The sequence below is a fragment of the Vidua chalybeata genome, chromosome 3, assembly GCF_026979565.1.
Source record: "Vidua chalybeata isolate OUT-0048 chromosome 3, bVidCha1 merged haplotype, whole genome shotgun sequence".
In the NCBI taxonomy this organism is placed as follows: Eukaryota; Metazoa; Chordata; class Aves; order Passeriformes; family Viduidae; genus Vidua; species Vidua chalybeata.
Window position 1 is genome coordinate 106,398,991 of NC_071532.1, and position 24,124 is coordinate 106,423,114.

At 41.1% G+C, this 24,124-nt stretch overlaps 1 protein-coding gene across 1 annotated transcript in view; it reads left to right on the forward strand.

The window, feature by feature from the left end:
• Positions 1–23,731, forward strand: part of FKBP1B (FKBP prolyl isomerase 1B) — a 44,887-nt gene extending 21,156 nt beyond the window's left edge. Inside the window, exons 3-4 of the mRNA XM_053939352.1 lie at positions 20,337–20,449; positions 23,027–23,731. Of these exons, the coding sequence (XP_053795327.1) occupies positions 20,337–20,449; positions 23,027–23,155 (242 nt within the window). The 3' untranslated portion in view covers positions 23,156–23,731. The remainder of the gene's footprint in view (positions 1–20,336; positions 20,450–23,026) is intronic.
• The last annotated feature ends 393 nt before the right edge of the window (positions 23,732–24,124 follow it).

Below are 24,124 nucleotides of genomic sequence, written 5' to 3' on the forward strand. Positions count from 1 at the left end.
AGATGACAAATTCTCATCTGCTAATGTCACACAGCAAAACCTCTCAAATGCAAATTCACCTGTAGCCCTGATTTTGCTGATTTTTCTTGAAGTATCTGTTCATCATTATTTTCAATAGAATAGAACTCTTCTTTTCTTGTGTTGGAATAACCCTCAGAGATTTCCATCGTGCTACTTACAACTGACATAATGAGGTTAATTTTATTGAGTGTATTTGGTTCCTTGTACCCCAGTGTTCATGATTCATCATTTCTTTTGTGAGTGAATAGTGAGATAATGAGATAGCAGGTTGACAAGGGCAGAAATACATTCAGGTTTAAAGCGATGGATGTGCCTTGTGAGCAAGTTCAGCCAAGTAGGATGTCAGTCTGTTCCATGGGGATTGCCAGGTCAAAGCTGACTCAGAATTAGTATTTATGAATACTCCATCAAAATACAAGCATGAATAATGATAAATGTCTGATTAACACACACATCAACTGATATATTCCACTACCCAGTATCTACACGGCAAAGCTGAGAAGAGCAATATGAAATTTCAGCATTAGAATTATGGCTGTCTGCTGTGATGCAGTGCAGGTTCTTCATGCTGGATAATAAAAATACATGGTTTTTACTGTGTGGACATCATGAAATTTGCGATGTTCTGACTTGTCCATTTCCTCACTTTTAAGAGTTGGGGTTTTTGTAAGTGTTAAATGTCATAGATATTTTTGCACAACTTAGGAGGTTAAACTTTTAGAAGAGATGTGTGGGCTGTGATGGTAATTACTGTAACTTTGTGATAGTTACATTTAATGTCTGGGGAAAACGTAAGAAAATATTCAGAGCTGAAAAGTTTTTAAAATAATTGTGTTGAAATCAAAGGAGTTTGATGCCCAGATGCATTTGAAATGCCCACAGTATGACTGCTACATCTTTAGACACCTAATTATCTTCAAATATCTGCCCTTTATGTCACGTTTACATGCAAAAAATGCTTGGCAGTGTTAAGTTAATGGTTGGACTTGTTGATCTTAGAAGTCTTTTCCATCTTAAATGATTCTGTGATTATAAAAACAGTGCCACTTGTCACTCATGTTTCTGACATGGGTGTGTTGATGTGAGCATTGCAGAGATGTTGGGAGAAATTTGTATTTTCAACCAACATTTTTATATAATAGAAAGTGTGTATTCCGGTTGGTGTGACATTTTTAATCTGGTTACTACCTACTGCATTTTGTGTACATTTTCAGTTTAAAGGAGATTGTGTGAGTGGCTCCACAGCAGACACACCGTGTTTCTCAGCTTTTGCCAGACTTTTTGATGTTATGAATCATGGAGACAGGTCTGGCCACATTAAATGAAGATTGGTCCCATTTGGCTTGCAATTTTAAGTACTTACTAGTTTATTTAATAAAGATGTTGAAATGATGTTGACTGCCTTCTGTTATGTACATGTGTGTGAGTCACAGGTGTAGGAGATGTGGCACATTCAGCCTCTGTCTCGAGAGGCTCTGCTGGGTTGTGGACAAGCACGTTCTCATTCTCCAGCACCCCAGGCTGTGTCTACATTACAGCTGACAAGGGCTGGGAGCAGGAAGGTGTGTGAGCCACGGCTCCTGATCACAAGCTTGCCCCAAGGCACCCTGCAGACTGCCCCTGCCGCGTGCCTGTGGCCTGGCAGAGCACTGAACTGCCAGACAGGCTGAGACAGATTCCCTTGGGCTGTGCCCGGGGTTGCACTTGTATTTCACTGTCTGAATATAGAGTACGTTTGATCTGGAGGGCAGCCTTTGGATGACCCCGACATGCAACGTGGAAATACCCCAAGTCTCAGAGCATAGACAGCTCTCTAAGCTGCAAAGTTAGGTTGAAGATACATGGCTGCGAAGGAGAGAGAGAGAGCCATTTCAGCTGAGGAAACATCCATGACCTTGACATGCCCCAGCCATGATTTTATAGCTCTCCACTGGTGCTAATCCATGTTGGCTCAGACCCCAGTTGGGATCAGACAGGTCAGCGCCTGCTTAGAGATTTCTGACTGGAGAACAGAAGCAGAGCTCAAAACAGAAGGAAAAGAATGAAAGGTTTTAGGATTAGAATAAGAATGATTATATTTGTCTTGGCAGTAGCAATACCACACACACACGTGGTGTTGGGGAGCTGCTTCCTGGCAGCATCACACCAAGTGCTCATGGAGCAGCATCCAGGCTGTGCATTGGAGCATTCACTCAACTCACAAGTCTCAGCATGGCTCTGGAGCCAATCCCAGAGCTTGCTACTGGCCTCATGGGGCAGTTTATCACATCTTCTATTTAATCTTGCTTTGAGCAGACTGAGAACCTGATGACAAGAATGTCCCATGCATGATTTAGCTCCTGCAGATGGTCAGGACATGCCTGTCTTAATTTCTGACATGTTAAAGCAAGAGGGAGAAAAAGCAATTTGATGGGCACAGTAGAGTAGTTGCAAGGAACACCCTCCTGCTACTCTGCAATGCAATGTGAGAGTCACAGCAGATAAAGAATATTTTATCTGTGAGGACACAAGGTTGTGTTTGCTTCATGGATCTCCTTAGGGCTACATAGGAAGGATGTTCATCTACTTCTTGAAAGCTGCATATTGCTGCAGTTTGTGACATTTGCAGAGTTACATTACTGATTTTGTTTTTTTAGGAGAAAAGATAAATAGAAAATTACTCATTTGTACACCTGGACATGCCTTGGACATCTGCACAATAAGGCATTAAAGCTCAAAGTGACTGAGGAGCAGAAGATAGCTCACTATTTAACATCCAGCTGGAGAACTGTGTCTACTCCTGTATTACATAACTGCTTTTTCAGATTATTTCTGTATTTTTCCATGCATCTCTGAAAGTGCTTCCAGTTATTCCAGTAAACCTGGGTGTGTAGGAAGAAGGGGAGTAATTGCTTTTGAAATGGTTGAAAATAATGCAGTTATAGCCCCGTAATCAGATGCTTCAGGATGTGGCTATTTATTTCACAGTTCTGCTTGCTAAAAATCCATCCTGAAATGATCAGCCAGTGGCAGCTCTTGGGTTTCAGACAGAAATATTCAGGAAGGGAAATTTGGGGAGATCTACAGATTTAATTTATTCACAGCGATAAACTGCTCTCCAGGGTGAATTTAGCTTGGGAAAAATAAGGAATGAGCTAGCCAGTTATCACAACCAACCATTTTAGTGGTTCTTTGGTTACTTTCAATGCAGATGCTTTTGGACAAAGTTTTGCTCTTAAATGTCCTCCCCACAACTATAGAGTTACTATTTTTTTACAGCATTGTCATTGTTTCCTGGAACAGCAAAAGGAGAATTTGATTATGTTTGTATTGTAGTATCATTCAAGAGCTCTATTGTGCTTAACTGTGCAAAAAAATGGATTAAGAAAAACTCTCATTCTCAGACAGCTGAGGAAAATGAACAAAAAAGAGGAAGGGACACAGTCAGATGCACACTTGTATTACTATGATATTTACTTTTGTTTTTGAAGGCAGATAAAGTGAGAGGCATCTCTCAACCAAATTATCCATTTAATAACTCATTTTCCTGTAATGTTACAACACGTTTGGGTGTTGAGGAGAGAGCCTTACAGAGTGAGGTGGCCTCAGAGAGATGCATAAAGAGAGCATTCAGGACATGGAGCGCAAGAGTCAACACCTCCACCGGGTCTCCAGGACCATTTTGTTTGTTTTGAACATGTTTTAGCCCACGGGCAGCCTTGCCTGGGCTCACTCCAGAGCGAGCTGGTGATTCTGTAGACTGCGTAGCATGACTGTGCTGCTGTTATACCCAGGGAAGGGAGCTGGCCACGGACGTGTGCACAGACATCTTGTGGCGTTGAGTCAGCCCGTCCTGTCCCGCCTGCGGCCTGCTCTCACCCCGGGCCTGAGCGCTACAATACCCACTTCAGGCAGAGTTTGGCTCCCCCCATTTCGTCTCCTTCCCCTTCTGCTCTGTAAATATTTGTCCTGTCCACATCTATTGTTGGCACAGAGACATCAGTAGAAAGTTCTCTTAAGCCTGTGCTTGCATATTTGGATTCAGGCCAGTGAAAGTTAAACCTGATCGTCTTAGCCTCTCACTACCCCTGCTCCTTCTGGTTTTTTTCAGTAGTAAATGATGACTCTCCTAGAGATGAGCCAGATTTTCCTGGGGGCAGGTTGGCATTCCCCCAAAACATACACATTTAATGGCATGTGCCAGTGGATGTAAATGCAGGATAGAGGGGTTTTGTTCCTTTTGTACACACTACCTAATTTGTTCCTTGACACTTTCCCTACCCACAGGGGAAAGGATGGCCATCTATACAAGCCAGAGTTTGACTGATTTATTTATTTATTGCCATCCTTCCTCAAGCTGCCTGTAGCAGGCACACTGAATTTCCAAAAATGAAGGTGTTAATACAAGTATCACTTACTGCCCCTCCTGTAACATCCATGCCACTGTTACCCAAAATGAGAAATGCAATTTGGATGAGTCAGGGAGTCTGCCCTGACTCAGACTAACTAATGTAGGAGTGTTTCGGGGTCATGCATATTTCTATTAATAGGGTCAAACTTGAGCAGGGATCTCTGGTTTGATTTACTTATATTTAGCAGTCACACCAATGCAACAAACCCAGCCAAAATAAACCTGTCTCAATTTTCTTTGAATTTGTGATAAAACAAAATAAAATACAGTCATTATCTAAAGGCAATGAAACATGTTCATTTTATTCCATGCTCAGCCAACACACTAATTTTTATGTCATGTTCTGCTGTTGCAGTAAAAAGTGTTGAAACCAAACTATTTTCGTACATACATCTGGTTTTTTTTCTTCACATAAATTAAACCACAAAGATCTCTCTTGTATTCTGGTCCTTTCAAAGTGTATGTGCAAGGACACTGAGAGAAGCTCTATCATTTCTCCTTCCTACTCTCTCAGTAGACTGTTGATACAAGGACAAGTGAAGAAAATGTTTCTTGCTGTTAAGAATAAGTTGTGGGCAGATATTCTCACTGTAAATTTTGTAATACCAAGGTTTATTAGTCCTGGGTCTAGCAGACTAATTCCATATTATAAAATCTTTGTGGTGCAAGGTTTAGAATGTGGTTTTTTTTTTGGCTTCCAGGAAGGCAAATTGTCTTTAAATACAGTGAGTGAGAAAAAAAAATAGCAAGAAATTGAATAGACTATCTAGGGAGCTAGGGAAACTGTGTAGGAGAGTTGAAAATATCTGTAGCAGACTGTATGGTGGGAAAACCCTGTATCCCAAGTCTCATATCTCTGGAATGGCTCAGTGAGAATTTCTCCTCAGCTGGTATGAGCTCACATTGCTCTATTGACCTTTTTGAGGTTCAATTGATTTACCCCAGCTTGAAACCTGACCTTTTGTGTGCAGATAGCAAGGTGGCGTAGAACTTCTGTGTCCAGATAGCAAGGTGGGAGAGAGCAGAGCAACACTTCCTAATCTTCACAAAGGCTTCTGAGGCAGATAAAAAAACAGAGCCCCTGCTTTGCATTCTGTAACACTTCAGCAAAACCAACAGGATGTGAAGCTGCTCTGAACAAGATCAGAACAAGGGTTACATGTTCCTGTAACCTTAAAAATACAGGTGACACTGATTTGTGTTCTTTTCTGAGCTGAAATGTTTGAGATGTAAGCAACCAAACAGACGTGGCCCAAGGCACTGAGTTGAGTAGCACTGTCACCACAAAGACAGAAATAAAGATCATATCTGGGCACCTGCCTAAAAAGGTTCTATGGACTGTTAAACCAGTTAAGGATCAGATAACATGTTCTCCCAGTCACTGGGATGGAGTCTGTCTGCCTTGCAGTAAAAACATAATTGTGCCATAACTAGAAATGCTCAATGTCAGCTTCATGTCATGTGTGAAACTCTGTATCCTTTTAATGGCTGTGCAAAGCATTAAACTTTAAAAAAAAAACAAACCAACAGCAACAACAGAAAACCCCAACAAAAATCTGCAGTTTAAATCTTCCCCCCCTTTTTATTAAGCAATACCGAGAAGCAACATAGATCTTGGAGCTCACCCAGAGGAAGTTTGGTATTTGATTTGAACGTGCATAGTGCATCCCTAAAATTCAAAGTTGTGGAGGCCAAGACAAATGTATTTAGTCTTATAACTCTGTGTTACATGACAACCAGATGCCGTGCTCTCAGCCTGCGAAACATTTGCAGCAGAAATTGTCTTTGCAGCATGGCAAATGACCTTTCTGTGTTTTGTTGTTTGTTTGTTTGTTTGTTTGTTTGTTTGTTTTCACTGCTAGGGCTTCACCTCCAACCATTATTAGATTACTAGGCAGGGAAAAAGTTGACACAAAGTTCAAGCTGCTGTGAGAAAATGGAATTGTATGTATCCACACATGCACCAGCTGTGAGGAATTAATACTGTTCATGTGTTTATTTGGTGTAGATATGATCCACCTTCAGGCTGCACTGCAACAGCAAGTGCATCACTGCACAAGATCACAGGGCCCCCTGTGATCTTCCTTGCTGATATGATTCTGTAATTTCCTCTTCCTTCTCATCCTTCAGTCTTACTTGCAGCAGGAAGAGTTTAAAAAAAAAAAGATAAAAAAGAAAATATGCTATTGTTGGATTTCTAGTCAACAATATCCTGGGAAAAGCAGCATTGGCTGTTCCACTGAAAAAGTTGCTACAAGATGATGTCATCTGGCAGTAGGGACCAAAACAAGACAGGGTATTGCAGCAGCTAAAAATGACAATCTGCAATGCACCAATATTTAGGTTTCATGGACCTACAAAGGAGTTTGGGAAAAGAGATGCAACTAAACACTGCTGGAGTTCTGGCTGCTTGCAGGGTGCACTGTGCCTATATTAAACACATAATTTGGTGTAAGAGAGGTAAAAAAATATTATACCTGAACTGAAGCGTTGATTTGCTCAAAATGTAGTGTTGCAATCCAAATGCATGTGGTTTATAAATCAGCTTTTCTTTCTTTTTTGAATCATGCTCCTTTTTTTTTAAACCCTTGGGAAACACTGATGTAAGATGTATTTGTGAAACTATTTAGTAAAATGTTAATTTGAGATTTGCTTTCTCGGAGTCTGGTGTCATAATCTCCAGAGTCAGATACTCAGATTTTTGCAGCAAAGGCTGTTTGTGTTGGGGAAGGCACCTTAGTACTAAGGGCAGATCATAAAAGGGCTCACTGGGTCATTTGTAAGCTGTGCAAAAATTTCTATGAGGGTTGGTTTTTTTTTTCTTGGAGAGTTGGCTGCTGAATAGCAACCCTACTGGGCTTTGAAATGTGTGATCACCTCTCCAAGAAGGCTGTGAACAGCAAGTAAGAAAGTGAGGATCCATAAGGACAGAAGGCATTATTTAATCCTCCTGCTAGAAGGCAAACACCAGGGCACACAGCGCACAGGCAAGGCAGATGATGTTGTGACTGAGAAGGGCAAAGCACACAAAAATTACAGAAATATGTATAGATCAAGAATTGAATTACCAGGATTGTTACGACTGCCTTAAACTTTTGATACAGTAAATATTATAATAGCTGTAATTTTCAATTTTATTCACTTTTTTCTTGACTAGTGTTTTATGACACAAACAGCCAGAATGCTTAAAAGTCTGATTAATGATTTCCAAAGACCCAGTGTCCTGGATGATTGCTGCCCTTGTGAGCAGGATCACTGAAACTGCCTGTGTAGGCAGCCCGTAAATCAGCAGATCCGTGTGTAAGCATTAAAATGATTCCCAAAACAGAGAGAAATTAACTGCCACAAGCCTTTTTTTTTTTTTTTTTTCCCTCTGTGCAAAATGGGAAAATCGAAGCAGCTACTCAAATTAATTGAATGTTCACACATTCCATAGCATTAGATCTTATGGATTACAGAGTGAGCCATGTTACCTGGTCAGGGAAGATCTGTTCAACTATTTTTAAAAGCAATGTAGAATACTCAAGTGTCTGGGTGAATTATTTTTCTAGACTACATAACTGTATCCCTCTCACATAATTCTCAGCTTCTTTGATCCAAATTCTAGTTCAGTTCTGCCTTTCTTTTGTCTGGTTGGGCTGTGTGGATACTTGGATTTTATCTGATATGCCTCCCTTTCAGCAAGCTTCTTATGAATTTAAACTTCTCTGTTTTCCTTTTATGTTTGCTTCTTAATAACTCTGGTGTCTTTTAGCTTGGATGTAGCTAAACAATATTTAGTGTTATGTAACTGGATAGGTGGTGATGCTCAAGAACCCCTTAAACCTTATCCAAGCTGAATTTTAAATAGATTTAGATACTAGTAATCAGAAAACCAAGTAATGAAGTCTTCCTAGAATGTAATATTTCAGATGAACATAAGCCTTTTCTTTTTGTTATTTTTAAAGCAAAATATTGCATTCCATTCAACCCTGAACCATATTTTCTCTGGAGTTTTGAAATTGAACAGGACATTGATTATTTTTTCCACAGAAAAACAACCTTTGATACTGTGGTTTGAATGTTTTTGCCATTTGATTGCTAGGAACAGATTTTTATTGACTTCACATAGTAAATTGCTCATATAGATGCTACTTTTTCAGTTACACATGCTGGGATTATAAAAGATAGTGTGACCTGGGATAGAGCACAGTCTGGTCTACAGGAATCCCTGTGAGTTATACAATGTATGCACCATCTCAGTCTTTGCTTTTACAGCTTATAATATTACACATTTCATTGTAGAGTCTGAAATCTTCAGGCTTTTCGTTGTTGGTGTAATAATACATTTCTTTATGTAGTGCTTTGCTGTTTTTCCACACTCAACTTGTGTTGCACTCCACTCTGTTGTGCTGTTGAGGTATTTTTGGCAATGTTTATCTCTGTTGTTTGTATCTATGGACTGACTACTATTTCTATTTGTAGTATCTAAACTGGCTTAATTTACAATGTCTTTTGTTTGCTGCAGTCCTGAGAGTGAAAACACTTTTGCTTTTGGGAGAAGGTTATGGTCTCTGCAGTCCATCCTCAAACTCCCACTGAAGGCAGTGAGGGCAATGCAGGGACAAACCCTACACATCAGGCCCTGCTCATCTAACAACTCTTGGGAGCAAGGATTGGTTGCCCAGAAGGGTTGTGGTGTCCCCCTCCCTGGAAGTGTTCCAGGCCAGGTTGGATGGGGCTTGGAGCAGGCTGGGCTAGTGAGAGGTGCCAGAGGGATTGGAATGAGATGATCTATCTAAGGCCCTTTCCAACACAAACCATTCTATGATTCCATGAGTCTGTGAACTGGGATCCAGATCTCTGCCCATGCCACTTCCCTAATTACTACTTGTTTAGTTTTCTCCTAATTCTGTTGTTCTCTTATTTCCAGCTACCATAGAGATTCAAGGACGGAGCATAGTGGGTGATCCCATTGAGTGTTTGATTGTCTGATGATGAGAATGCCATCAGAAAAGGTGAAGAAAAAGAGTTTAAATTCAGATTTAAGGTGGAGTTGAACTCACAGTGCCTTGACAAGTGTTTGTAATAGGAAAGGTGGGCAGCAGTACCATCTCTCCTGACCACCCTTGAAAAAAGGATGAACTTTCTCAGCTTTCTGTCTGTCTTTAAAACCAGATTCAAAGCTCTAAATCCAAAATGATGATGCTAAATTTTAGAAAGAGATTAAAATTGAGGTTCATTGTTCTACTTACTGTGTCCTGCTACCTGACTATCAGCTGCACTTCACTTGGTGTACAGGCTTTCTGTATCTCGCCTTCTGGAAGTGCCTGTTTATCCCTATTGCCTCTGTAAGAAACTTCTGATTCTTTTTCTGTCTCTCACTTCAGTAAAATGCAAGGGGAAAGTCCCTAATGGGTGATATGCCTCTTCTTACCTCTTTCTTTGAGATGTGTCCCCTAAAATGTTTCTTTTGCATTCTTGCTTCTTCATTGCCCAAGACATGAGTGGCTTATTAAGGAGATGAAAATAGATACAGGCTCTTGAAAATTCCTATTGTTCTTCAGAGAGACGACTGTAATGTCCAGCAGAGCAATGCCTGAGACCCATCTGTCAAGATAACAGCTGCTACTTTTTCCATAGTTCATTTGTAAGATCACTGAGATCAAAACTTAGAGATGGAAAAGACCTATTTTTAAGAACAAACTGCACTGTTAATAGCTCCTTTCCACTGTGGCTCGGAAGATGCTTTAAAGGCTTACTGAATGAAGCCTTTCAGCATATCCAAGGCAAAGTGCATTAGTTAATAATATTATTGCTGGATATGCTATTGACTGGCTGACCTTGGTGAAACTACAATGCTTGTTTCACAGGGAATAAAATGAAGGTGAGTTATACTGATACTGCTGTCTGGTGACACAACCTATTCTTTTTGACATGCAGTTTTTTGTGTGATCACAAATGTACACTATTCCATATTCTTGCAGGATTCTGCTCTGGAGAATAGTTCCAAGTGCATGGTTCAACGTAGATTTAAATTACTGAGATCCAGGTCTCAAACTGTTACATATATTTTTGTACTTTCATTAATATCAGGGGAACTGTGCCAGTTCATGCCAAAGAGAATCTGCATCATCAGGAATGATGAGCAAAAAAAGGAAACAAATGGGGCAAAAAAAAGAATCTCACAGTAATATGATTTCAGAACAAACTCAAAGTTTACAGGCAGAATGATATTTATGACACTGACAGTGTCTGCCTTGGGGCACAAAAAACACTGTTTACATTGAAAACAGTACTGCAAAAGTACTCCTTTCTCATTGTGAAAGCAGGTGCATTCCTGGTAGGTGGGAAGAGCAAACTGTACATCCATGGAAAGATTTGTCCCTTTGATGAGTGCATCTCATCTACCTTTTAAAATGAAGGTCTAGAAAAGTAAAATAAGACATTTCTCCACTAGAGTCCTGCAGCAAACAACAAAGCTTCTGCTCAGCAAATGCTGGGTTTATCTGATGTTAATGGTAGGCTGAACTTCTGACAATACAATAAGGGTTTCCCAACACATAACTTGTTAATGAACCCTTCTCAGAGTTCATTCAAAGACTAGAAGGGGCTCTTATCTCCTGTTATTCCTGCAGCAGGGTTGCTGAGTGTATTGGTACACTGTGACTGGGTAGATCTGTGGTCACCCAGTCTAAAGAACCTCGGGCAAAATAATCCACTGGAAGGCATTTAGTGCACAAATCAGAACCAGCTTGGTTTTAAACTGCATTTTTTCACTAATCTTGACTGTCATCAAGTAATTTTGATGGAATTAAGCTTGAATTAATTTGGTGGAATTAAGCTTGACTGTCTTTAGCTACCTAGAAGTCTACAGTGTGTCCAAGTCAGGAGAGTGCAGCATCAAGATGCCTTTTCCATTCCAGCAGGGGACTCATCCCTTGAGTGAACCAGCAGTGTGTTCCACTTGATCACTCTGGAAACTCTGTGTGTTATGGTGGAGCGAGGTCTCATAGTGGCCTCAGATTGGTGTCAGTGAAGTAATGTCTCATTTTTCTGCATGGAATCACAGGCAGGAGGAGATGACTCCCCAGGAATTCTCCGAACACTTGTGAAGGGAGGGGCTATTGCATAATGCCAGCCGGGAAGGTTATACTGCATCTCTAAAATAAGATATTACAGGGATGTCTGACCAGTCTAGATCAAAAAGTTGGACGCCCTGGATGAAAAGCACTGGACTTCTGCATTATGTATGTTTTATGTACATATGAGATCATGGTTGAACAGCAGTGTCTGCCTCTGACTTAGAGTATATGTAATTTTGGCATATTGACTGTGGCTGGCTGACATACTGGCTCAGTAAACACCCATTTTTATAAACGATTTACTTCTCTGGTTGTGTTCTGTGTGTTTCTCTCTTTTTCCAAAAATGTTTTTCCTTTTCCCAATCTTATTTAAGAACAGAGTAGCTGCTGAGTCCTTTGCATGTTAGACAATTGCTGTGTTTGTCAAAATGAGTCTCAGTAAAACACTCCCCCTGTAAAGGAGCTGTAGCCATGCTGAGGATCATTAAGAAAGTGGGATGTGATAAAGAACCAAGTAAACAAGGACTTATGGGAGAGAAAGAGCATTCATTCACCAGGGATGTAGGGAGAAATGTTATTTTTCAGTTCCAAATGCCCCAAAAGCCAACATGCCATAGTGGTGTTAAGTGGTGACACATTAATAATATACTTTTTCATGCTCAAATTTATTGTCGTTGGGCATGCCCAGAGAAGCTGTGGATTCCCTATCTGTGGAAGTGTTTAAGACCAAGCTGGATGGGGCCCTTAGCAGCTGGATCTAGTGCAAGATGTCCCTGCCCATGGCAGGGAGTTGGAATGAGACGATCTTTAGTCTTCCTTGCAACCCTGACCATTCTATGATTCTCTCCATAGCTCCTTAACTGGAAGGTGTTTCTTCTGGCAGTTTCTTCCCTGGAACAGAGGAGGAATTAAGAACCTGGTGCTTTTACCCCAAGTCCCCCTCTCATGTCATCTCAGAGCCATGCTCAGAGCTTTCACTAGAAACCTCTGAAGATGCTTTCCTGGTGTTTTTCCATGCTCCCTGTCCCCAGATCTGTGTTGAGAGCTCTGGAGTTCCACCTTGGGCCCTTCTGGTGCCATACCCTGAGAGACAGTGGCTGTCACATTCACACCTATTTCAGGTTTAAGCTGCCACACAAGTGTGTAACTCGCCAGTGGGAGGTCACCTGCACAGTTGTAAATGTGCCACAGGTTAAATGTCAAATCCACACCCCACAACACAGGCAACCATGAAACAAAAAGGAAGGAGGGAAGGAAATACATGTGGCATAGGATGAGACTGAGAATGAAACCAAGATGAAAAAAAAAAAAAAGATATTATTTTATTGCTCTGTTTTCATGGTGCACTAGGTGCTCAGAATTCTTTGGGCAAGCTCTGTTGCTTGTGTTTATGTGGGAAATCTTGCAGACTCTCTTCTTTATATTACAGCCATGCTTGAAGTGTTCTTTGTGCTTTTGGGCTGCTACCAGAGGGCAGGGACAGAAAGACCCAGACCAATAAGGAACATTCCCTCTCCCTGCAGTCCCTGTGTTACAGGACATAGCGTTAGGGGATAGAGAAACAAGAGATACAAAGTATTTCTGTCTTAATATATTCTCTCTAAAATGCTGCTTTAGACATCTATTGTCCCCCTCATTAGAATCCCACACTGACCTGATTCTGCCATGCTTATTCAAATGAAATTTGCCTTATGCTAGTATAGTATATTTTACAGCTGAACTTTGTAATAGTAACAGAATCAGACTCTAAAATAAAATTACTTTTTTAAGGTGATGGGATACCAGAGGAATTGTTTTCTCTTTACAACTTACGTAGATTATGCTTAGTGAGCCTCATATGTACCTTGAAGGTAAATCTACTTTTCCTTCTCTTAAAAGTATGTAAATCCCTAAAGCCGCTAGGACAGAATGCCTTTCAGCAGAGTGAACTAGACAATTGCAGGTAATTTTCCTGGCTGTGAAGTCGAGCTAAGTGCAAGGTTCTTTCATTTTGTCTTGTGGTTGTACGCAACAGTGATTCATAGCCCACGGTGATGCATTATTGAAGAGTTGTCTGTTGTGTCTTCATTGCACGCTGTCAGCTGCATAATAAATAATTGATTATGCTGCTCTTACTCCACATTAAAGATATATGAGTATCTAATACAGGAAGAAAATGAAGTAGCAAGGCTGCCTGTGTTCAAAAGATGAAGCATTACTGAAGTGTGCTGCAGTAGCAGGAACTGGGAAGTGCCCACCACCGCTACCCATTTCCCACTTCTTCACTTTGAGTCGGTTTGTCATGGCAACAAATGGCACATTCAAGTCCTTGCTATTGCCTTTCTTGACAAAATAATTGTGGTAAAGAGCTGATATGCTGCAGAGTTGTGCTTATCCCCTTCCCCCTTTTTTTCAACTATTATCCCTCTAGACTGAAAATTCCCTTAAAGTATTAATAATTTTTCTTAAGTGGATGCAAACTGTCAGGAAAATGCAGTCTAAGACAGTAAATCTTTTTTTTTCCACATAAGACTTTGTTTATATCATATTAAGCAGAGAAAACGTTAGCAGGATGAAACTGAGTGTTTGCAGTGGTATCAAACCTCTATTTTGTTGAGCCTTTCCCTGGAAAAATGAGGCTTCCTTTGCAGTTCAGTTGCCAAAGTCCCCAGACAGGGCACAGTAAGGTGGCCCCTATTCCAACACAATGAAGAGAACAAAAGCATCTTCCAGTTCACAGTTCACATTCAATACTCTTTGTTTCCATTACAATAGCCATCAGTAAAATTAATGGGACAACAAATTTGTCCAGAAGAGTTTGCTTTACAAGTCAAATCAAGGAAATCAGAGGTGTGTGCTGCTCACTGTCTTGTGGCAGGAGCAGGCTTATGGCCAGGATACTGGGAGCTGTTGTTACGACAGAAATGTGTAAAATGATGAATTGAATTTTGAGATAATAATGACATTAAGATGGAAGAAGCGTGAGATGTCTGAGTGATGCACATCTGGATTCTGATGGAATGTGTTGGAGAGCTGAGTTAGGTCCCGGGAAGAAGAAACACAAGTCAGTGACAGTATTTGCCTAGAAAACTGTTGCTCAGATCTCTGCATTTAACACCAAGACATAGGGGAATTGTTTTTGTTCCTGAGGGAAACCACACTTTTTTCAGGTGTGTTAGCTTGAGACTCAGCCACAAGCTAAGGTGGGAACACCACTGAATGCAGGGAATGCTTTGCCACAGTATTTTTTCACATTATTTGTATTATTGAAGACAACTGATCTATTTTAATGTAAAATGCAAGTAACACTACAGTGGAGTTCTGCTGGTGTGAATCAAGCTGGGATGTGATTTGTGACTTTATGGATGTGTTTCTCCCACCACCACTTCAGGGATTGTGCTGAACTGTGCCTTCCCTCTATACATTGGGAAGGCATCAATGCTGACACAAGGACTTTTGTGCAGCTCCTAGAACCTTTCTGATAATATATTTTGCAGGCTAAAAGTGGATATTAGTAATAGTTGCATGTTGTAAATGGGGGGAAGATCAGAATTTCCAGCCTTTGTGATAGTCTCCTGACAGAATATGGATATGTTTTGACATATAAACAATATATTTTATGAGGAAAAAAAGAAACAGTTGAAATTAAAAAATCTTAACCCACAGCAACATTAACTCCTAAGAAAGTCCTAGGAACCAAACTGAAAGATATGTTCCTAACAGTACAGATTGATTACAGGGCATAATTGGAAAGGTGATGGCATTGAGTGGCGTCAGAATATAGTCCCTGTCCTGAAGAGCCTCTGGTCTACATAAAATGAAATGGGATAATGTCCTAGAAACTTCAGAATATCTGCCCCTCTTTCTGCTGCCAAAAAGTGTTCAGGAAACAGCCATCTTCAAGCATGTGTATTGCCTTTACATTCTGTAGGTAATTACTGTTTGAAAAAATATAGGAATGGAATACTTCCTAGATGGATGATGCTGTTTTTTGAAAGTCACCTATTTAATTCAGTTTATCCCCTCAATACTTGTGAGGTAAGTGAATCCCACTGTACAGGATAAAAAGAGAGCAACTAGTGAAATCAAGAGATTTGTCCTGAATTAGGATTGTCATCTTCTGATTCCCAGAATTTGTCAACACTGCAGAAACAAATAATTCAGTAAACACTGGAGTCAGTGAAGCCTGGGATGCAATTTTGCCTACTTCATTTAGAGATGGATGGCTGAGTTCATACTGCCTCACTAGGGCCCTATAAAAACCTGGCAGTCTAGCATTTGGTTTAAGGTACCTTACCTTTTGTAAGGTAGGTCACTGAGAGTGATAAACAGTTCCAGGAGGTTTATTTCCTAACATCTAAATCTAGGTGGGATGAATCATTCTTGGAGATATTCCTCTTTCTACATTAGCCATAGGAGTAGCCTAGATGCCAGGCTGAGACCCAGTTTCTACCTTTGAAGTGGATAACATTAGCAGTAGAATTTACACATGAATTTTCCAGGTTCAGGCACAGAAGGGTGACAGATGGATGGCCTCCAGTGTTCTCTCTCCATCCATCCTTTGTGTGGATAACAATTTTGCCATGCTTTGGGGCAGGGTTTTGTTGGGACAATAGGTGTATTAGGTGTCTAAGAGCTGGGCTGGCTCCATGGATTTGTGCTATGTGATTGCTTATATTCCCAGCTGAATTGTTCTCAGATGAAAGAAGAAAAGAAAGCAAAAAGAAACTTAGTCTGTGGTCCAGCCTTTCTATTCCTGACCTCTCTTCAATAATAGAGTTTCTCTGATAACAAAGACTGAGCCTTTCTCTTGGTAAAAGCTGTTACAGGCTCTTCTTTCTACACAGATTTTTTTCACCACATGCATAAGATCTTAATGTTGGTATGATCCCTATTCCTCTGCCAAATGTGGTTGAAATTGGCTCAAAGGATCACACATTATTAGGCAAGTGCAGACAGTGTCATTTCATTAGCCCTCTCCCCTTAGGAAAGACTTCAGTGATGGGATCTTAGCTAAAGTAGTGCAGTGTTAAAAAGTAGTGCAGACACAGCTGCAGGCACACCTGTTTTAATAAGAAGTAATAACTTGTGTTGAACCTCTCCTGAAGTTGTGATTTCACTGCCATTTTAGCCCAAATGGCATTGTAGTCCTGGCAGTTTGGATGGATCTGTGGTCATGTTCCTTAATAAAATGATCCAGCTACTCTTTAATCTGCAGCTTCAATGAGCTGAACATCAGTGATTCAGTAGGATCCATGATATGAAATGTCTTCTTTTCCACACCCATTTAATTTTTAAAATTAAATCACATACTGGTTTTCAATTAGGATGCCTTGTAGATCAGAATGTTTTCAAATCCATGACATATTCTGATAACCAAGTTTGTGCAATTAATTATTTTAATACAATGATTCTTCCCTTTCAGAAACATAATGGTTTTTTAACAAGTAGCCATATAGGCATCTAGATGTCCCTGCTCAGTCAAAATTCTTATTGATTGTTCTGACTTGCAAAACAATGTAATTGCTGAGTTCCAGATTGTGGGTTTTTTTCCTCCTTGCTGTTAGCTAGATAAATAAAGATATAGGCTGAAGATGGGCATCCATCCTTGTTGAAGAATATTAACTAAATCAATTTTTTCACCAGAAAAAAAATCAATTGGTGCATTAGCAAGAGAGAAAATAAAGCATTGTGCTGTTTTAGCTCCCAGGAGTCTGCATAGCTAACTCAAACGCTCAGAATCAGAGATAAAAAAGATCTAAAGTTCACATCTAAATCTGTATTGGAACTTCTTCAGGGCACATGGAGTCTCTGACTAATTCCCAGACTGGATGTGCATTTAAAGGGCACTCATATAAAAACTGACCCTCCTGCCAGAGCTTCAGTGAATACAGACACATTTGACTCTGCATCCGTTTGTCTTCCAAAAGCAGTAAGGTGATGACCGAGGAAGTTACGTTTATGAATCCATATCCTCATGAATTTTCAGTTGTAGCTGAAAATAGGATGTTGCTGTAAATAGAGAAAAGCCTGATTTCTTCTACAAGGCCTAACACATCTTCTATGGGCATTTTCTAGTGAAATGAATTAGTTTTTAAACTGTGCATCAAACTAGCAAGCTCATGGGAAGATGGAAATGTTACTTTAAATGGGAAACATTGTCCAGGAGCTGTTGTCAGAATCTATGAAGAGTTAATTCTGATTCTGTTGCTGGTTTGATGTGGGGTGTTTCGTAAACCATCAGAGCTTTAAGCTAAGAGTTTTAATAGGATTTAGTTACAAAGTTAAATGAATGCATAATAAAGTGTTGTGGAACTTTGCATCTGAATCTGAACTTTCAGATTGAGGCTATTTTATAATAAATATATTCTTTACCTCCTTGGGCTAATATGAAGAGTAATTAATGTTTGCATACTGCTTTGAACATGCAAACTGTAATGACAATACTAAGTTTTAATATTAAAAGTATTAAATATTGGGATTCTGTAGTAGTCTCCTTCCATTTCATAGAATCATAAGGTTTTATGATGTGTTTAAAAATAAAAGTGCTCTGAGGAAGGACTGTCACTTAAATTTAAGATCAAATACTTCAAAAAGGATTATATTATATGCCTGAAAGCTCCCCCTGAGCTGCTTCTCCCTGCCTGCCCTCCCCCAGTACAGGCTGAATTTCTCTATTACAAATGAATCCATCTTAGTCTGTAGCTGGAAAACCTTTTTCAGGAGGTGCTGTGGCTTCCTAGCCTGCTTGGAGGGGTTTGTGGATATCACTGAGCTGATGCATTGCATAATATATGTGAATTTCTCTCTGTGTTGGTGAGGCCATCCTTGGGTTCTATGTCCCAATCTGGCTCCTCAGTTCAGGAAGGACATTGAAGGGCTGGAGTGAGTCCAGAGAAGGGCAATGGAGCTGGGGAGGGATCTTGAGGGTAAATCCTGTGAGAAGTGGCTGAGGGAGCTGGGAGTGTTAGTCTGGAGAAAAGGAGGCTCAGCAGGACCTCATCACTCTCTACAACTCCCTGACAGGAGAGGGCAGCCGGTGGGGGCCAGGATCTGTTCCCCGGGAACAAGGGACAGGGCAAGAGAAAATGGCCTCAAACTGTGCCAGGGCAGGTTTAGGCTGGACATTAGGAGAAATTGCTTCACAGAAAGGTTAATTAGACATTGGAATGAGCTGCCCAGGGAGGTGGTGGAGTCACCTGGTAATGGTTATAAAACATTCCTTATGGGCAGGTTACTCCATAGTTTTCTTTCTAAGGCCTTGAGCACATGCATAGGTGTGTCTGAAAGATCAACTTGGACAAATGTTGGACTTGGCTAATGGCTAATGTGCCTTAATATGGCATTTTATTTTAATGTTGATGTAAAATATCTGGACAGAGAGCCCCACTGGAATAATCAAACACTGTATGCTCATAACTGCAAGTCAAGAACTCCATTGCCACTGATTTAACTACTAATGAATTTGGAGACATCTGTGTCTGAGCTGTTGTTTGGACTTCCCTTTATTCATTGCACAGAAATAGGCACTGCTGGGATGTGATTCATGATGTCCTAATGTACATCCCTAGATCTGATTAGATGAATTGCTCCCTGAAAGTGCATTTTTCTCTGACTTGATTATCTATTTTCTCTGAGTAAATAGCTCAGAAGTAGCTGGCTACATCTTAGAAGCCTAAAAGTTGGCAAAATTATTCCTACCTTTTTAGTCTCTGTTTTTCATTCTGGCACATCTCTTCGTATTTACCTTTGATTCATAGTACAGACTTTCTAAGTAAGCAAAATATGCCTCTTTGTTATTGGACAATAATTGATGGCTTTCGCTGAAAAATAAAATTTGTGCATCAAGCTGATCTGTTAATATAACTGCTTTAATGGAAATATACTAGTAAGACTGTATCTTTGGTACTGGATCTTAAAGACCCCTTTTCTCAGCATTTTCTTTCAAAGCTGGACTTGTTAATGTTCTTTGCAACTAGAGCCTTTCTCAGAGTAATGAACTTCTCTTTGCACAACCCCTTGCAGAGAAGAGTCATGGTATATGCCCACAACACTGGCTCTACAGCACTACAAAGAAAGGATTGATTCTAATGTATAAATACCAGCTCAACCTTGCAATATTGTGAAGCATTTTAAGTACCAGGTACTTCTACATTGAAAGCTACTGTAATCAGCCACAATTTGAAAAGAGAAGGAGAATAGCTAATCATGTAGTGCTCTGTGAAGGTTTGTCCATTTGCTGAGGAATCTGGGCATGTGCTCAAAACCCATGGATTGAAACAGTGCCCATCCAAAGGAACGAGTCACGTCTTCTGTGACCATCTTGTGGCTGAATGAAAACATGAAGAACAAGGGTAGTAGAACATTTATATAAATGTCTTTGCCACTTTCATATTTGTGACTGCAGAGTCTCTTCTGTTCTCTCTGTGTGAGGAGAGAGATGCAGTTTTCACATTGTGTAGAGGTTTCACACACATGGTGTGGGATGGCTGTTTGTGTAACACACATTATTAGGGGCAGCCCTGGATCAGGCACCTGTCTTGGGATTCTCTCTTCTGCTGCCTCCCACTTGTTCCTTGCCTGCTTTTATCCACTTAGGCAGGGAGCTCCACTGTGCAAACAACAGCTCTTCTGTATGTCTGTGCAATGTTTGGTGCAATATGCATCATAACCTATTGCATTGAGAACAGTAAAAATAAAAATAAAGGTAACAATATGGTACCACTGCAGCTGCCTCTCCTGCCTTTTGAATGAGGTTTTAAAGTGAAAATGGAAATGAGCAGCTGATGTGACCAAGACATTAATTTTTCACTCCTTCCCTCTCCTCCAGCACTTAAATTTAGATGTAGCTCAGACTGAAACCATGTGTTTTGTTTTGGCAGGAATGCTACAGAATGGAAAGAAGTTTGATTCCTCCAGAGACAGAAACAAGCCTTTCAGGTTCAAGATTGGCAGGCAAGAAGTCATTAAAGGATTTGAAGAAGGTGTTACACAGGTATTAATAAATTGTTCTGGCTGAACCTGGAGCTGGCTGAAGGGTGTGTGAGCTCAGTAATGTCCAGGGCAGTGGTGACAAGACCAAGTGGAAATCACAGTGAAGGATATGGAGTGTTTCTGTGAAAGCATGGTGCATTTGAGCACAGTATTTCCTGTAGTTTCCTTCCATCCATCCAGCCATCCATCCATCCATCCATCCATCCATCCATCCATCCATCCACCCACCCAGGGCTACCCCTGCTCACGAGCCTTTCCCCATGGTATCCATTTGGGAGGAGAGAGATGAAGTCCCCTCCCCAGGTGCCATATAAGACCTGTCCCTCTCCCACAGGCACCTCCACAGACAGCAGTGGCCTCTAAAATGTTGAGGTGGCAGCTTTTTACGGAGTGACCTCTATTCAGCTACTCCATAAAAGCCCAAGCTGCCCTATCTGATGACATCCATGACCCAGCTACAGATTCTGACCCTGACTGAATAGGGTACCAAACTGCAGTTACATTTTTACATCATCAGACTCCCAGCTACAAAACATTCACTGACCAGCCCTATGCTGAGAGAAAGAAAACTGCCCTCCATTAATTACAGTTTGAGTACCAGCACAGTGAAAGCTCCACAGTGCAATTCACTGCCAGGTCTTGCTTTTTGTGCAGTGCTGTGAGGGCCCTCACACATGAGGAGTGTGATCAGGCTGCTCAAGAGCACGAGTGAAAGAGATCAGGGTGCAGATTCCTCCCAACTTCCCATTTCAGGATCCAAGAGCTCAGTGTAGGAGGCAACTACTCAAATACTCTTATAGGAACAACTTTAACAGGAACAAGTTCTTATGATTAAATAGAGAGAAGGAAAGAATGCAAAATGAGAAACAATCCACTGAGGAATGATGCAACCATGCTTTTCCAGAGAGGGGTGGAAGAGACAAGGGCTTCCAGCCCTATGGAGAAAGCAGTGCAAACATTCCTTTCTCTCCAGCCAGAGAAATCCATTTGAGGAATCCTAGACTGTGAAAAATACCATCTTCCTATGAAGGATTTGAGTTGGACTGTTAATTATTTGCTGTGCGGAAAGGCCTAAGAAAGCTCATGACTGCAGGAGCTGTAGGAAGCAGAAGCCAGTGCAGATAAAGCAGCATCAACAAGCACTGGGTGAATCAATTCATCCCTTCCTTGACTGCTCTCACTCCCCAGATCTTGTCCCTTAGAAAATAAGTGGCCGAGAGCCATGCCAGAAGCCCTTGTGGCCACACGCTGCCCTCCTGCTCCTCCTAGTGGATCACTGACACAAGTCGAGCTCGTGGCTGTCTCCTTCCACCCAAGGTTTGAGAGATTTGGGGAGTGCGCTGGACTGAGTCTCTTGGAACAAGGCAGTTCCCTATGTCCAACTCACAGATTTTGCAAACCTTGGTGTAATGACTGTCAGATGTCAGCAGGGTCTGCATTTCTCTGCTCAGCTTCTCAAAGTTCAAATTTGCCTGATCCCTAAAACCCCAGGCATGACCTACTAGCTGCCTGCTTTGCAGGGACACATCCAAGCACTGCACAGCCAGCTCCATGCAAAATCTCTGTGGGGACCAGGGGAGGCCTGATGGCTTGGACATCCTCAGCCCCATGCCATGAATACTCCTTGAATATGGGAAAGTTCATATCCGCATTTTTTTTCCTACCCAAAGTAATTGACTCTCTAGCTTTGTATATTTTATAGAACCTGAAAATATTCTCAACAGGAGCTATCACATAATCTGTAGTCCAGTGATGTGCGCAATGTTGGGAGAGAGGTCTGCATTAAAATCACTGTTTCAAATCAGGGGATGTTTCTTGGCCAGTGAATATTCCATCACCAGTGTATAGTGCATGAACAGCAGCTTGAAAACGTTCCAAAATATTCAGTTAGAAGATAACTCCAGATCTCAGTGAGCAGTTCCCTTCAGAGTGAGGGAAATCAGCATTCCTGCCCATCCAGTGGCAAGGGCTCTCTGCCTGGATCAGTGGCACAAGTGAGATGTCTGCCCTGGGGCTTGGACTGAGTTTAGGGAAATAAGTGCTGAACCTGGCTGTATTGGGCACTGGTCTGTCTTGAATAGAGAGCTCTGAGGGCCTTTTCCCAGTGCCTGCTGATGGTGTTCCTTGTACCCTGTGCTCCACAGGAGGACCTCAGACCTCCTGCAGCCTGCCCCAGTATAGGCAGGATGGACCAAGCATTGTGTTAAAAAGTCTAATCTTTGTGTCACTTCCAGGCTAGTTCTGGCAGTTTAAATAACTGCTGTGAGAGTGCAGATCATTGAGGAGGCCCATGCCCATGCCTGAGCTTTTTGTGGCAGCCTCAGCTTGAAGTGAAACTGCTTGGACTCAGAATCAGAGTGGCTTGGACTGGAAAGAGCCTTAAAGACCTTCTCTTTCCAAGCCCCAGACTCAATAATCTTAAAGGTCTTTTCAAAATGAAACAATTCTATGAATCCAGTGATCCCAGCACTCCTTGATTCTGTAAATCTGCCAGGTAATGATTTTTTTTGTTTTCCTCCTAATCCTGTTTTTTTTTTATGTGTGTTCTCTTTTCCTTTCTCTGACGTCCAAAACGCAGATGAGCTTAGGACAAAGAGCAAAGTTGACCTGCACACCTGAGATGGCCTATGGAGCCACAGGCCACCCTGGGGTCATACCTCCCAATGCCACACTCCTCTTTGATGTGGAGCTTCTCAGGTTAGAGTGAACCTTCCCGAGGGAGTTGGCTGGAGACATCTGTTAATAACCATCCGTTCCTTCCCGCCTTGCCAGCAGCAAGGAGGAATCTTCACTGGAATCACAACCTTCCCTGCTCAAGCTGTCCTGTCAGTAGCGCCTGACGCTTGGTTTCCTAGGCCTTCCTTCTCTTTTATAACTTTGTGGTGTCCGTATCTGCCTTTTATTAGAAGCTTTGCTCTGAGGAAAAATGTCTCCCGGTGTAACATTTCCGAGTTGTACATTTTATTGAATTTGCATGTACGAAGAATTCACAGTGATGACTGAAAATATATATAAATATAAATATATATATATATATATATTCCTTATTGAAAAAACCACTGCCTTACTGTACACTTAAATCAAGAAAAAATAACCACAAAAGGTGCTCAAAAGAAAAAAATCCAATGTACGCCTTGTACATGAACGGGCATTAGCCAAACAGAGTTACCTGCGCTGCCACTTTTCTCAACTTGTATGTTCTGCTTGCTGCTGTTTTAAAAAAATACTGTCTCATTTAAGAATTACAAGTATATAAATAAAACAATAAAATCTTGATACTTTACCATTTCTCATCCTGTTTTTCTCTTCTGTCTACCGGGATGCTCTTTACTATACAAGAAGTTCTTCAGTCAGTCATCAATCCATTTTTTGTTAATTATTTCTCTTATATGAAATACATGTAGCTCTATGCACTGTTTCTATTAGAGATGGCCCAGTGGAAAATCTCTGTGGGACCAGAGGTACCAGGGACATGCAAGTAAAGGGTGCTGGGACAGTTTTCCTGACTCTCCATTTCCCCTGCCTCTGTGGCCCCTCAACTCTGGCCAAAATTTGGCTGATGAAGAGATGGAAAGTGCTGCTTGTCAAAGACATGCAGTGCTGGTCTAATTCTGTGGCTTTGCAACAGTAAAACTAGTGTAATATTTTCTACTGGAGCTGAGCAAGGCTAGAAAAG